General features: G+C 41.7%; 2 protein-coding genes across 3 annotated transcripts; one reads left to right on the top strand and one right to left on the bottom strand.

The window, feature by feature from the left end:
• The first annotated feature begins 318 nt into the window (after positions 1-318).
• On the top strand, positions 319-2815 carry LOC137951091 (proline-rich receptor-like protein kinase PERK4). The gene is made up of 8 exons (XM_068797670.1): positions 319-1405; positions 1503-1589; positions 1718-1788; positions 1892-1968; positions 2053-2197; positions 2293-2454; positions 2537-2712; positions 2770-2815. Exons 1-8 carry the CDS (start codon positions 319-321, stop codon positions 2813-2815), a joined length of 1851 nt encoding a protein of 616 aa, XP_068653771.1.
• A 631-nt stretch (positions 2816-3446) lies between these two features.
• Positions 3447-15404, bottom strand: LOC137951090 (protein ESSENTIAL FOR POTEXVIRUS ACCUMULATION 1-like). Of its 2 annotated transcripts, none has more exons than XM_068797668.1 (10): positions 15266-15404; positions 12396-12481; positions 11165-12106; positions 10976-11087; positions 10705-10896; positions 9659-10495; positions 6705-9540; positions 4279-4481; positions 4132-4191; positions 3447-4019 (listed from the first exon to the last, which is right to left on the bottom strand). In XM_068797668.1, the coding sequence occupies exons 1-10, from the start codon at positions 15333-15335 to the stop codon at positions 3637-3639; spliced, it is 5721 nt and encodes a 1906-aa protein (XP_068653769.1). In that variant the 5' UTR covers positions 15336-15404; the 3' UTR covers positions 3447-3636. The 2 variants fall into 2 exon arrangements, with proteins under 2 accessions (XP_068653769.1, XP_068653770.1); XM_068797669.1 differs by having other exon boundaries at positions 4279-4478.
• Between the last annotated feature and the right edge of the window lie 191 nt (positions 15405-15595).

The raw sequence follows: 15595 nt of genomic DNA, 5'->3' as shown, positions 1-15595 counted from the left end.
ACGAACCTGGGTTTCGTGATTTTCTGGAAGTGAAAAGGGGTACTGGAGTTTTGATTGTTTTATGAATAAAAAATGCAGCAGATTTCAGTGATAGAGCTTGAGAAATTATGAAAATGAAAATGGGTTGGTTCTCGTTTTTGTTATTTTCTGATATTATTTCTCTGTGAGATTTAGTGAAGAGATTGCTGTTGATTTGATGTTTTTTGGCTTTGTTGTACTGATCCTGGTTATGCAAATTTGCAGAGGTACCAACAGACGAGCAGTTGCAGCAGGGGGGACGGAGTTTCATCCGGCGAGCTCCGTACTTGATTTCACCCAATGGCTTCGACCCCCGAGGCTGCTCCATCGGCGGATCCTCCCTCCCCGCCATCTCCTCCGAACTCTTCATCTCCACCACCGTCGTCACCATCGCCTCCTCCGCCGGAAGAGGACTCATCTTCTGCCCCAGAAGAATCGCCGGCGACGCCATCGCCTCCGGCACCGCCGACGTCAGACTCTTCGCCGACACCGAAGTCGACACCCTCGCCCTCGAAATCGACACCCTCACCACCTCCACCTCCTTCAGACTGGGCGATTCCGCCTCCGTCGAGATCGTCAACTCCGTCTTCTCCCGGCGAAGCATTATCTCCGCCGAATCGTTCAAGATCACATACTCCGCCCTCAAACTCCAGCGGCAGCCAATCACCCTCCCAAAACTCCCAAGAGGTGAATCTGTCTCTTATCATTGGACTTGCAGCGGGCGCAGGACTGTTCTTGATTCTGATGATCATTCTGATCTCCTGCTGCTGCTGGAAGAGGAGGAAGCGGCAGCACGATCACATGAACTACTACATGGATTCACGTAAGCATAATGCTGGAAGCGAATACTATGCCAGCGGACAACACTCCAACTGGCAGTCAACGGGGCCGCCTCCGCCGGCGGATCACATGATGAAGGTTCCTCCACCGCCGGGGGCGATGGGGCCCCCATCAGGTGGCGGGTGGCACCCACAACCGCCACCGCAGATGATGCACAGCAGCGACATGAGCTCCAATTTCTCGGGGCCACACGGGCCGCCGCTGCCGCCGCCGCCTCCGAACATCGCGCTGGGATTCAACAAGAGCACCTTTACGTACGAGGAACTGGCAGCGGCGACTGCCGGCTTTTCCCAGGCCAACCTCCTCGGCCAAGGTGGGTTCGGTTACGTGTACAAAGGGTACCTCCCGAACGGCAAGGAGGTCGCGGTGAAGCAACTCAAAGCAGGGAGCGGACAAGGGGAGAGAGAGTTTCAGGCGGAGGTGGAGATAATCAGCCGTGTTCACCACCGCCACCTTGTGTCTCTGGTTGGGTACTCCATGGCCGACGGCCAGAGGATGTTGGTTTATGAATTTGTTCCCAATAACACCCTCGAGTACCACCTCCATGGTAAAGCACTGCAACAATCTTCCATTCAACACCGAGAAGACAATAAAGAAAGAGAACGTACTCCATGCATAACTATCTTTTTTTTTTTGAGTTGCAGGTAAGAATCGCCCAGTTATCGACTTCCCGACCAGACTTAAAATCGTCCTGGGCTCCGCCAAAGGACTTGCATACCTCCACGAAGATTGTAAGCGCGCGACCTACAGACTTGAAATGATTTCTTCACCTGCTTCTACGCAAAACCAGAATTCAAATCCATCAGTTTTTACGGAAGCCTGGAAGAAAATCTGATTTCGTGTTGCTGTCTGCTTTCAGGTCATCCTCGTATCATCCACCGAGATATCAAAACTGCCAACATCTTGCTGGACTACAACTTTGAAGCTCAGGTCAATACACTGCAACTTCTACAAGTACCCAGAAAAAAAGAAAAAAACCAATAAATTATCTGATATAATTTGCTTTCAACTTGTAAATGGAGAACTCATTCAGGTGGCGGATTTCGGACTGGCTAAACTATCATCGGACACCCACACTCATGTTTCCACGCGGGTAATGGGGACCTTCGGGTAAGTCCCAAATGATGAATTTGCAGGAAATTGATCTCTGTAAATAAGTCACAGATCTGAGAAAGGAAAAAAATTGCGATTCAGGTACTTGGCTCCTGAGTATGCATCAAGCGGGAAGCTAACTGAGAAATCAGACGTCTTCTCTTTCGGTGTAATGCTGTTGGAACTCATAACCGGACGACGGCCAGTGGACACGACGAATGTCATGGAAGACAGCTTGGTAGAGTGGGTTAGTAATTTTAGACCCAGAAACCAATTCAATACTCTCCAGCCATTAATCTCTTCCTTAACCTTCGTCGTTAATTTTCCCCAATGATGCATCAGGCAAGACCTCTTCTGCAAGAAGCATTGAACGGTGGCAACCATGACGAACTGATAGACCCACGTCTAGAAAACAATTACAACCCCAACGAGATGATACGTATGATCGCCTGTGCTTCAGCGACTGTTCGGCACTCTGCAAAGAGGCGGCCCAAGATGAGCCAGGTACCTCCATCACTAACTTTGAACCTCTTCTTCAGAAAGGGAAACAAGAAGATTCAATAAAATGAAAGAACCCATGAAACAGATCGTGAGGGCACTGGAAGGAGACGTCTCGATGGAGGACTTGAACGAGGGAGTGAGACCTGGACAGAGCTCCGTGTTCAGCTCCAGCAGCTCAGACTACGATACGACGTCATATAACGCCGACCTGAAGAAGATGAGGAAAATGGCTCTGGGGAGTGATTTGGGGGGGAGCGACACGTACAGCGGACCCACGAGCGAGAATGGGCAGAATCCCTCCAGCTCGAGTGCTAGCAGCGGACAGAATTCCAGTGAAATGAATCGGCGGCGGTACAACCTGTAACGATAACGAGATCGCCTCTTAACACCATCTTCATCAGTTTCAGAGCTGAGTAGCTTGAGATGAGAGATCTTCCTGTAACGAGAGAAGCAGCTCGGGAAACCTCTGGTTCTCGACTTGTACTAGATTTCTTGTTAGGATTGGTAAGCGAAGTGGAACTTGGAATTATGTTTTTTAATCTATGGGGGTGTATCGACTATCTCTATCTTCTTATATATTGATGCAAAACTACGTATCTATCTATGTATAATTCTTCTTCGTCTTCCTCTTCATCCTTTCTGAAACTCTAAACCATTCTTTTTTCTTTCCTGCCAAATTCTTCCTTGAGGCAATCCGAGGATAAACTCTAAACACGAATTTGAAAAAGTTTACAAGTAATTTACAAGACCCAAAGAGGGATAAACTACCTTAGCACTTATTCAAAATCTAATCAATAAAAAAACTACCAGGTAAATCTCAAATATATTCAAATTCAAGTAAGTTACCCATGCAGTTTGCAGTCTTCAGTTGAATTGCTAGTACAGAGGCATTCTGGCCTTTTTTTTTTTTTTTTTAACTTGGATACTCTTGGAAAGGCAACAGACATGTAATCCATAAAATTGGAATAACAAAAAATAAAATTCTTGTTCCGGGATTCGACCACGTTATGCTTCATTTATAAATAACCAAAGCACAAGATCAAGATCAAATTGAAAAAAATTTCCACAAAACCGCTTGAGTTGATAACTCAGTTCTGCTTCTCTACAGAAAGGGGGGGGGGGGAGGCTACCGGAACATTTACAGATGGTTCAAACAAATGTATATACACTCCACCTCCAAACCTGCTAATCTTCAACGGCTTGAATCTCACCCATCATGATACGGTTACTCATGACATTAAACCCTAAAACAGAAGGACTCACCTTCTTCCCTTTCTTTCCCTTTTTCTTACCTCCTCCCTTGGCAGGTCCATCAAGAGAGGCTTCTAGGTCATAATCACCATTGCCCTGACTGTCAGTATGTACATAATCAGCTTCAAATCCAGATACTCTACGGTCAGTCCGAGATTGAAAGGCAGTCTCGATCACATCAGCTGACAACAGTTCTTTGTAGTTGAGGAACTTGTCAATGAACTCATAGTTTGGATCTAATGAGCCAAGGTTCTCAATAAGAGTCGTCCTGGCCTCTGAAGTAGATTGCTTCAAGCAGAACTCCAGAATGCTTGTGTCTGTTAAGAAAATTATGCACACAAAATGCAATCAGTACTGAAAGAGTTAAGGAAAAGTGCCACGACTAAACAGCACTTTCACAATATGAGCTAGGACCAGTTGAAAAAATACCCTTCGTCTGAGTTAGCCTGAAAGATTCGCTCTCACACCAATCTCTGAAGCCCATCGCTTCTAGAAAAGGAAACAGGAATTATGAAAAGTAAGTAAAACGTCTTTAATAAAATCAAATAAAGCAAATCAACAGAATGGCTGCATTACCTGCATGTTTGGTTGCAGCATCTCTCCTCCCCTTAGAGGAGACCGAAGCAGAAGCAGGTGAAGATGAGAGGGTGTGTTCAACCTGCCTGCTTCCAACAGAGGACTTCTGCCGACTCAAGGAACCTCCCCCATAAGATCCTTTTGAAGGGGTTGCTTTTGATCCCCAATTATTAACATTAGTAAGGGAAGGAAAATTGGGCCTGCTTAGACACAGATAAAGAAGAAGCCTCGATCAAACGAAAACTGACAGCAAGATAAAGAGTCAAAAGATCCTTCACCTACAAATACATACATCTATTTAACAGGAAAGGTGCACAGAGCCTTAGCTCAAGTCCAGCAAACATTTGAATGTCCAAATTCTAGCCCAAGAAACAATCATTACAGCCAATTCTCACTCATTCTAAAAGTACAATATTTACATGATTGGCATCTTCAACATCATATATAACAATGCCCTTACCACAATTTTTTCTATTTATAAACAGGGGAAGAATGGATAGCTCCGAGAAGACAGATTGGTAATAGAATAAAGAAAATAATATGAACTCCATAGAGATAGACAGATAGATAATCAAGAGAAAGAGAGAGATTTTTAAGTACTTCTAGGTTGAACAGACAGAAAAGGAGAAAAATGAAAAATGAAAAATGGACAGTATGAAATTTAAGCCTTGCATTTAAATCTAATTGCCAAATCAGAAAACAGGTGTCTCTATGAAAAAAAAGGATCCTTAGATCAATGAAAAACCACAACAATCTGACTTTTTGTTCAAACCTAAACTCAGTTGTATTAAGAAATATAACATTTAAAGCAGCCGTATTTGCAAATATGGTATCTGAGAGGGTCAGACCCAGAAATTAACCCTGAAAAAATATAAGGAAGTTGGGTTTAAGATGACCAGATCTGGAAGAGGAGATTGTATATGAAATCAGTTGATCTCTTTCATTTAACCTACTATAACTCAAATCTGTTCAGAAAAAAAATCAATGTTGAGAGAAAAATCAATGTTGAGAGAATCAGAATAGCTAAATTATCTCATATATGTAGACTGACGCACCTCCAAAAAACAGTAATAATCTTATTCATATCTCTACAGATTCAAGTAATGTGGCAAAAGTTTGTTACAACCAACCAAAAATTATGAATCCAAACTCTTAAGATGTGAGAGGTAATCAAATCAAGTACATCAAATCTGACACTGAATTCACATTTTAACCAACGAGCAGCACCCTAATGTAGATCAAAGACAAATCGTAAGTTGTTCGGTTCATGAATCCAGTGAGAGATTAAAAAAAAATCATTTTTTTAGAGCAATGAGAAAAGAATTCATTAATTTGGCTTTTAGTGAGTTTTTTGAGATTCAAACAATCATCCATGCATTAGTTGAATTTATAATAGTGAAATGCACATGTTTACAAGTATAAGCATATAATAAGGAAGTTGCTCTAAGACAAATGAACAATCCACTGACTCAACAGTTTCAAGACAAGTACATCCTCTCCAACATTTTTATCAGCATTTATCTATCATATACTTAATAACTATATATAGTCCTTTTTTTCCAGAACAGTAAGAAAGGGGAATTCATAAAGGAAACCCAAAAAAGCAAAAAAATACAAGGCAACCAATCAATACAACACAAAGGGCAAAGAAAAAAAAGAAAACGAAAGAAGTCCCTCCCTCATTAACTATATATACTATTCCATTGGCATCCTGAGAACATGCAGCTATCTAAGAGTCTGGATCGCTTTGTATGTATCAATTTATATAAACTTAATTTGAATCCAACAATAATATCAATAAATTTAATTTGAATCCACTAGAAAAAGAAAACAAATCAAGGAACAGCAAAGTACATCAATCAGAAAGCAATTACTATTTGCTCCATACGGATACTCTTTGCAATTATATTCTCCTATTTTGATTAAAAAATACATAAATACTCCATAATTTCTGAGAAACCACTGTTCACAAATAAATATAGCAAGCCGAACTATTAGCCCATAAATGGCAACTGTCTGAAAAGGCATATGTGATAATCACATCACACAGGACAATGACAGTCACAGAAACATGATCCAATGAGCTGTTACCTTCTCTGCATGACACATTGTTCTACATCTTCAGCCAACTGGTTTGAGCATAAGGATTTTGTCCTGATAACCCACATAGAAAATCTACAAAAGTTTCCTAGGAAACTCCAAAACAAAATCATGTCTTTTTTTAGGGTGAATATCTAGGAACAAAACCTACGGCTTCCAGATTAAAACAAAGCTCCTCCAAGTTAGGCTACAGAGACTCAAGGACCAACCAAAGACACATAATCTAAGAAGACCCACAAGCAGCTCTATAGGACGAGCCAAGCACCAAATAAGAAGAATAGAATCCCAGCAGGAGCAACATGAAAATAAATGAAATAAAGACTTACTGTTTGACATCTTCTTTTGTTTGATCAAGAGGACCCCAAAATAGATCATCATCAGGCTTTGATTTAGATTGAGAAGAAACATGAATAGATGCAGCCCCTTTGGAAGGTGAAGATCCAGAAAGCTGCCATGAAGAACCGCTTGCACGTGTTGATCGGTTTGACTGAGCCTTCGCTGTAGTAGTTGGCCCAGACATTGGCACTGGGACTTGCTGTTGAACAGCCAGGATCTTTAGCTCCTGTTCCCTCTGGATGTCTCTTAATGATGTGGGCTTAGGAAGCTTTCCTGCATCAGTTGACCATGCAGGAGCTGGTGACGTGTTAACCTGCTCTCCTCCCTTCCAAAGAACAAAATCTCCCAAAGAAGGACCTGATGGAGGAGCTGGCAAAGATTCCTTTTCTTGCACCACCTGACGGGAATGTTTCCCTTTCTCCACAAGATTCGGCCCTATGGATTGGTCTATATAAGAAACCGGAGAAGATGAAGCCTTACGTCCTACATTCTTACTCTTTGCTGCCTTTTTACGACTCTTTTTAGTATCCTTTGCTTCAACAAAATCATTGTCATCTGGGGCTGAAACCTCCATCTGGGAGGTCAAAGCTGGTACTGGAGGCATAACAGAAGCCTCCTCAGTTCTTTCATTCGTCTTTGCTAGGACTTCTTCTGCCAACAAGTCATGCAGCTGGCTCTTCTTGCTCTTCATGTTAGTCGATTCCGGAGTTCCTAAGTTTCCTACATCTTTTTGAGTATCTCTAGTATTTTTATGCTCTGAGCTTGCAACTATTCCAGACCATGGGGGTAATGACAAAATGGAAGAGGTAATTGGAGGAGCAGTCTCAGAAGCAGACTGTTCTGCCTGTACCCTTCTTTGTTCCTCCTGTTGAATTTCTAAAAGTGACTTGGGCTTGAATCCAGGAGCAGCTTTCCACGCTCGCTGTATTGAAGATGCTTGGAAGTTATTTTGTAATCCAGATTCAAGTTCTCTTGATTCAGGTCTCCCTTCAGCAGATGAATCTTTGGATAATGAATTATGTCCTTTGTGGGAATTTGCAGTTTCTAAGCTAGACATATCAGTTTTGGAATTTGCCTTCTCCGTTGAAGATGGTGCAACAATGGTTTCTGCTGTTTCAACACTAAACTCAGACTTTGCATCCAAATCTGCTCTCTCTGTTCCAAATTCAAGTTTCAAGGGCTGAATAGAAGTTGTCTTCGATGTCCCCTTCCCTGGATCAATGGAAGCTTGTGCTTTTGAATTCTTGGCCTTTCTGGATTTCTTCTCTGAAGTTCTCTTTACCTCCAAACTTTTTCCTTCCTTAACCACAGGAACCTCAGCTTGAGTTTTTTCTTTGTGACCCTGTGATTCTTCATCAATGCCTCCCAAAGTTATATCTTTGACTTTTTGGGAGATATGCAAGTCACTCATTGAATAACCAGCAGAAGATACAGAATCAAGCACACTTGAGGCCTCTTCTCGCATATCTTTGGAGACACTAACAGGAACAGCTTCAAGAACATCTATATCATGCTGAAAAACTGATTCACTGACATGTGTGACTGCAGCATGTTGTTGTACAGCGTGCACTTCACTCACAGGCAACTTCTCCATGGCAGGCAATGCAGAACCCTCAGCCACGGCTGGCGCCAACAACCTCCCAGCCTGGTCCTCACTTTTCTGAGAAACGGAGGTAGCATCCCAACCTTTTGGAGCAGCAGTGTTATCAAAGATTTGATGCAGCAAGTTTAAAGAGGAGACATCAGAGTCAACACTATAGCTAACATCCTGGGGCATCTGAGAAGTTAAATGTGCAAAGCCGGACTTCTGTCCATCTTGCAAATCACGAGCAGAGTCATGAACACGATCATCACAAGATAAAGGGTTTTGTGGCATCTGTGAGTTAATCTGGAATGCTTCATGAGACTGCCGGACCCCAAGATGATCCATGGGAGCAGAATTTCCTAAAGACCCATAAGATGCTTCACTAAAGCGGGAATGAGACTGCCCAAGAACCTGAGCCAGTAAATGCTGTTGCTGCTGCTGTTGCTGATGTAGCAATAGGTGCTGCTGCTGCTGCTGCTCATGCTTCTGTTGCTGCTTCAAAAGCAAGAACTTATCCAGATATGAGAATTGGGATGGAACAGGTGCCTGAGCATGCAGCTGAAGCTGAGATAGCATATACTGTTGCTGCAAAAAATTTATCATTTGAGGATCCTGAGAAATACTTGAAGGAGCGAGCTTTTCTGGTGGCAGCATGCCAGAAGGGTGGTCCAAAGGTTGCTGATTAAGCATATGAGGTAAAGATTGGGAAGGAAGATGTTGCTGTTGAGGTAGTTGTTGTGGCAGCATCTGTGATGGGATCCCATATGCTTCTGGGGAAGCAAAATGTTGATTGAGATGATGCATCTCCGACTTATTATGTGGAATATCCATGCCACCACTCTTAATCATATTACTGCCAACCTGGACAGCATTACTCAGGGATCTAACATCAGAGAAATTTCCCCAAGCAGAAGCGCCATTATTAATGGCATTGGAAGATTTATCTGATGCTGCCTGTAGCATAGATATCAAATCCACATTTTGAGCCATTGGAATCTGATGAGAACTCTCTGCCAAGGAAGGCAACAGTTTTGAAAGTGGAGAAGGAGAATCTGGGCGAATTTCTGGATTTGATGCTTCTGCTGGAGCATCTCTCCCAGGCCAAAATGGAAGGGGATTAGGTATAGATCTTTGGCGTTCTAAAGAGAGTCGCTGGGCCAAAAGGTAACTTAAATCAGTCCCATTCTCCCCTTTAACTGATGGTAAACCAGATGAACTGTTTCCAACATAGCCCTGTGTGCCTATCATTAAGAAAGGAACAGATCAAATCAGACATGAAACCTAAATTGAGACCCAGAAAAACGAGAAAACCACAATTTTGTAATGAAATTGGAAAAAATAGCGCCCAAAGCCACTCACCTTCATTAAAAGATAATTTCTCTAATGGTGAACCACTCGTACTGCCAGCAGACATCAGTGACTCCAAAAATCTATTCTCAGCCCCAGCCATTGACTCATGTCGACTCCTGTGCTCACCCTTCATAACATCAACCTCACTTATAACAGAAGGGAGCCTTCCAGGGCTACTAAACTGAGCCCTCATTGATGCCTCCATGACACTGTCACTCTGCTTAGGTCCACCAAATCCCGGGGGAGGCCTCGCTTTCATCCGCAAATGTGGCATAACATCCCCAAGTAATGAGAAAGGAGTGTCAGCAGAAGCAGTGACCACACGAACTTGCAAATCTATCCCAAAATATCCTGCCTCAAACCACCCAATCAAATCACTCCCAGAAAATGGACCTTGAATTTCTCCTTGTGGATCTTTATAGTAATATGAGAGGTCCTCTGGAGAAGGTTGTGGGAAACCCCTCCTAACAAGCATAGTTTTATCCCTCGCAACAAAAGAGTCCTCCCGTCCCAGTAAGACCTTTGCTTCCTTGTCCACATCTACTCCAGATAACTGTCTTTTGATATTTACTTCTCGGCCCATATCCAAATTGAAACCTTCAGATACATGCCAATTCCGTTCGTCTTTGTAGTAAGCTGGAGAAACAGCAGTTATATTCTCCCATTCTACATCAGACATTCTTGATCTGACTTCAGGAGAAAAGTCTCTTAAGTCATGTGATGGCCCACGAGACCTTTCTATCCTTGACTGTGATCTCCACGGGATGCTTGAATGTGCAATAGACTTTTCTGGCAAGCTGCCTTCTCTTACAGCTGCTGCCTCATCAGCTTCTGTGTGAGTTGCTTCTGAGACAGAGGAAGTGGAAGAGTCAAATATACGTCATCATACAAGACAAAACCACCAAAGCATGAAGCATGCTAATGATTGATATGAATACTCCATGACAAGACACAAGGAGGATGTGAAGATGCACCATCACGAATTGGAAAAAAGTGGACAACCCTAAGGAGAATAGATATGATTATCACAAATCAATGGCACATGACAACAGTACCTTCCATACTAGATTTACTATCTTGGTATGAATGAAAGCTATGAAGCATTTCCAACTTCGAATCTGGATCAAGAAAGTGTGGATGCTTTTCATTCAGTGGACTTTCTGAGTGACCCAAATGATCACCTTTTGCCTGGTAAATACTTTCATCTTTAGCATCATCCATAGATGATGATAAATCTTCTCTGCTACCTGTATAAAGATAAGCAAGTTAAACAAGATACAGATTTCAGAAGGACAAAAAAACTAACATTTCAAGAAGGCACACTACCAAATTTGACACGTCTCATTTCTGTAGAACTTCGTCCAACAGAGCCTTCTTTTGAAACCTGCGGAGCCCCGCTACTTACAATATCACCTTTGTCAATTCCCCTCAGAATAGTCTGTCCAAGCAGTAATTTGTTAAAGGGCAAATTAAGTATAAACTTACAATTAAGGGAAGGCTCAGATCCCACTTTACCAATTCCTCAGGAGAAGGGGCAGAAAGTGCCAGCGGCTCCAATGGATCTGCCTGGGTTAGAGAAGCGACTTCTACAAACCCTTCTAACAGCTTTTTATATGCTCCCACATCTGTCATCCGATATACATCAAGCAACTTGGTCCTACTATATTTTAAAGTAGAATGGTGTCCATAGGATTCTTCCACCTTATCTACGGCAGCACCAACCAAACATGGCTGAGTAGAATTTTGATTATTGATAGGACCACTATTGGAATTAGGCCTTCCACGACCAGCAGAAAAGGTTGAACCAACATTCTCTCCACGGCCCCTACCATAGCTAAACAAGGGTGGCTGTTTGTTGGAAGCCACAGACTGATGATGGGGTGGATCTCCTCCCCTCCCTCGACTTTGAGAAATGTTAAAACGCCACGGCCTGGTGTATTGGTCAGCTTCCCTATCCATGTCCTTCCCATGATTAATTGAAGGAGCCATGACTTTGTCACGTGGCCCCTCACCATCCCTGCTAGAGTCCAGCCACTTGTCCCGCCAACTTTCAGACTCCTTGTCATCTGGACCCCACCTTGTGTTCCACTTGCTCTCTCGCCGCTGCTCATAACTAACTTCTCTGTTTCCAGAATCAGACCAGCGTTCTGGCATGGAGCGGCGAGCTTCTCCAGCATGCTTAGCCAAGGAATTCTCAACCCAGCGATCAATCTTGCGGCTAGTATCCCCACCAACTTCCTTCTCTCCCTCTCCTCTCCAACGGTCCCTGCGGATACCAGAATTTGTATCCCTTTCTTCATCACGCCAGCGGTCTCGTCGTGTAGCTTCAGCATCAATCAAGGAGGGTCTAAAAACATCACGTTTCTTCTCCACATCATGATTATCATCATCATTTCCCGATGTTTTAACTACATCTGAGCGATTGGTGGGACTGGGATAAGAACCTAAATGAGAATCCTGCAAAGCGGTCGTGCGACACATGAGAAATTACATGAAAAGCAACATATCTTTTTAACTGCACAATGCATTCATGTAACACACCACCATCACATAAATTATAATCATTTTTCTTCAGAAATGAACTATGCCTGGCATGATAAGAAGGGCAACCAAAAGATATTCATGCTATGCATAAACATCAGCAATTATAATATCAAAGATTATTCAAAACGATACCCACATATTCAATAGAAATAAATACACGGCAGAACCAAAGAATATGAAATGCACATTAAAAAAAATTTACCCCAATAACAGCTCCATGCTTATCTCCAGGCTTTGGCAGAAGCCATTGCGGTGAAAGAGGGATAGAATTATCAGATCCTTGCATGTCTGAAAAATCACATTAGAAAAGAGAAAATCGTGATTACATCAGTGAAGAGTGTGGGAAGCTCATTAACTGCTCACTATCAAGCTACCTCAAAGTCACGAATGCAGCACAGTTATCTTTTAAAAAAAATGGCAGCACAGTTATCTTTAAAAAAAAAAAAATGGCAGCACAGTTAACAGTAAAAGCGCAATTTGATTGTTTTGAACATAGTCATGTGAATCACCAGGACACAGGTAACTACATGTAATGCATCGACACCAGGTTATAGGCAACTAAATGCAGGGCATTTAAGGAACCAAACTCTCTTCCACAGTGAGAAACCCAGAGGAACCCTGAGTGAAAAACAAGAGGTTCTGACCCTCTATAAGCTCAATTGGTGGAGCCCCCAGCGCTACCAGTGACATGTCCCATTCCAGAAAAGATAAGTTTATCTCCTTTTCATGCACCATTGTGGTGTACGCCATCCGATCACAGAGGATATTGTGATAATCAGAGGTACAAGCCCTAACTTTCCGGCTGCCTTCACCTAAAAACCAGTGAAGCCATTGTGATAACTAGTAAAATGACCTGGGTTAGCTCTAGACTAGTTTCGGTTTAGTTTTTAAGGGCTGATTCAACAAATACATCTACAGTTAATCCAATCTCCACTCCAATCCCTATAGGATAGCTACATGAATAAGTGGAATAATTTACAGAATCTTTAAAAAAAAAAAAAAAAAGATGTTGAGATCTGACAGTAATACAAGCAAAGTTACTTAATAAAGCAGACTGCTTTCGAGTGAATTGACAGGTTGCATAATTCTACTAAGATTTACGAAGGTCAACATAGTAATATAATTGGTAGTATCAAACAACTATCTTTATAACACATTACCACATATTAACACTTTCCAAGAGTATTTTTTTTTATAAAGATGTATTTATATTAACAAGAGAAAAATTACAAAGGAAAATGGAGCAAACTTTGCAAGAGTATTATAGCATAAAGACTGCGCTCTATATAAGATAAAAAAGAAAAACCGAAATTTGCAAGAGTAAATCCATCCAATCCTTGATATTGGTTTTGCAATGCAAACCTCTCTACATATTTAACAAAAAGACATGTCCTGAAACCCAATCACTTCTACCCTTTCACCGTTAAGGAAATAGTTACACAAAAACAATACTCAATTACAAAAATAAAATAAAATAAAATAAGATATACAAAGAATACAACTGTATATACTGAATAAAAACCAAAGTAATAAAAAGAAAGAACTGCTCAAGGTATGAAATGACCATTTCCCCTTACTATGTTATATATAATAAAATAATGCATCAAAGTGACTTGCCTGACATGATATAATACTGAGAAGAAACAAGGAATCCAACTGCCAGAAGATCTTAAAACTTATAAATCTGCTACGAAGACATATTACTATAATGAATTTAGGAGGAACCAACATTAAAAAGGGCCAGGAACGTACATCAGATTTAAGAACAATTTTTTCTAAAGACATTATAAAATTTTAAGGAAAGAAAGAATAGGTAAAGACTATGTAACAATTGGCCAAGCTAAAGTACCCAGAATTTAAAATGGCAATCATCCACTAGGTAAAACAATGCTATTTTATGATCAGATTTTGATATCATTTCCAAAATGGCAATCAGCAGAAGCACAACATTTCAAACTTTCCTTCTTTCCATCTCATTAAACAGTTTCCATCAACTTGTTTCGGCTGAATTTTGGTGGTGGCAACAACATTGATGAAGCATAAACAACAAGTCCTAGTTAACGGAAGAGATTCATAGAATGATTAACTTTTAGATACTAGTAACAGCCAGTGAGAGAAAACAACCAGTTAATAGTATTGCTTTGAGATGCATAGCCATAGAAACCAGACTATATTTGGTGATCCACCATAACAAAAAGAAAACAAGATAGCAAAAATTCCAATATTGCTACAGTACAAAATACTCAAAGGTGAACGTGCAGGAGGATTAATTAAATGTCAGTATATCAAATGTAAAAAAGATAAAAGGGAATCAGATGTCGTGCACTTACATGAGGGAGAACAATCTCCAGCAATGTTATTATCCGTTATTGAAAAAGTTACAAAAAAATAACTATATTAACATGACTTATCATTTTCCCTTTCTTTAAAAAATAAGGGATTGGACGGTTTTATACGATAAGGGATTCCCCCATTGACATCCGCTGACTTCGAACGTTTCGGTAGAAGTTGTTGTTGCGAAAAAGAACCATTACAGATGAGATAATAAGAGGATGGACACTGGAGAGCGGGAGACGACAATAATTACAAACAAAAAAGAAAAAAAAATAATTGAGTAAAGTTATGACCAAAAAACGAATAAAAAATCAGGTTTGACACAATTGCATGTCGACAAGATAAGAACTTCAACATAGCTCAAAAAAGAGGGAGAAAAAAAACAAACCCGGAGACAGATTTCCTAAATCGGTAACCTTCAAACCCATCCACAATACCAACCAATGACTTCAAATAAGTGAAAAAAAATCAAACTTCCCAAAGAACAACCAATAACGACGAAATTTCCGAACAGGAAACAAAAAGAGAAGCAGAATCCTCGAACCGCGAGGTTCCAGCAATGCCCACTCTAAAACCCTCGCAACCCGCAAACTCCGCCTTTCTTTCTCTCACGTGAACAAACCAAACAACAATTAAAAAATCCCGCCACTAACCACAACTCCCCGTGGACTAACGAAATGGAACAACGTACTTGAACGAATGCAAACAAGAAAGTCCTCGAATTTGGAGGCACAGTACCTTTGGCGATCTGGTGAGGGATGTTGACCAAAACGGAGTTCCGAGATTCGGCATTGGTTCTCTCGGCCATGGCAGATCCTTGTGTGCTAGACGACTCGAAAATGCGACGAAAACCCTTTTCTCTGACTCTGGCTGCTAGAACAGAAGAAGGCGAGGGGAGGAAATGAAGGCTAGGGGCAAGCATAGATAAAATGCCGGGACAGGCGACGCCGTATCGCCTATTGGCGCAAGTTAGCGCGCTCGTGTGGTATGTTGTGACTTCGTATCGTTCGGTTGTTCCATGAGCGGGCGTGAGGGCTGGCTAGAAGTACGTTTATGTGGACCCACGCG

This window comes from Aristolochia californica, unplaced genomic scaffold, assembly GCF_029961685.1.
Source record: "Aristolochia californica isolate CCGP_79_NKW_82.1479 unplaced genomic scaffold, dmAriCali1.0.hap1 SCAF_15, whole genome shotgun sequence".
Taxonomy (NCBI): Eukaryota; Viridiplantae; Streptophyta; class Magnoliopsida; order Piperales; family Aristolochiaceae; genus Aristolochia; species Aristolochia californica.
Note: the sequence above shows the minus strand (reverse complement) of the source record. Positions and strands in the feature narration are given on the sequence as shown.

Excerpts from the sequence above, each read along its gene's own strand:
- LOC137951091 (XM_068797670.1), top strand. The coding sequence starts at position 319 with ATGGCTTCGACCCCCGAGGCTGCTCCATCGGCGGATCCTCCCTCCCCG. Across the intron at positions 1,406-1,502 it reads CCTCGAGTACCACCTCCATG|GTAAGAATCGCCCAGTTATC; the intron begins GTAAAGCACTGC and ends TTTGAGTTGCAG. Across the intron at positions 1,590-1,717 it reads TGCATACCTCCACGAAGATT|GTCATCCTCGTATCATCCAC; the intron begins GTAAGCGCGCGA and ends GTCTGCTTTCAG.
- LOC137951090 (XM_068797668.1), bottom strand. The coding sequence starts at position 15,335 with ATGGCCGAGAGAACCAATGCCGAATCTCGGAACTCCGTTTTGGTCAAC. Across the intron at positions 4,482-6,704 it reads ACAAAAGAAGATGTCAAACA|CAGGCCCAATTTTCCTTCCC; the intron begins GTAAGTCTTTAT and ends TCTGTGTCTAAG. Across the intron at positions 4,020-4,131 it reads CAGGCTAACTCAGACGAAGG|ACACAAGCATTCTGGAGTTC; the intron begins GTATTTTTTCAA and ends TTTTCTTAACAG.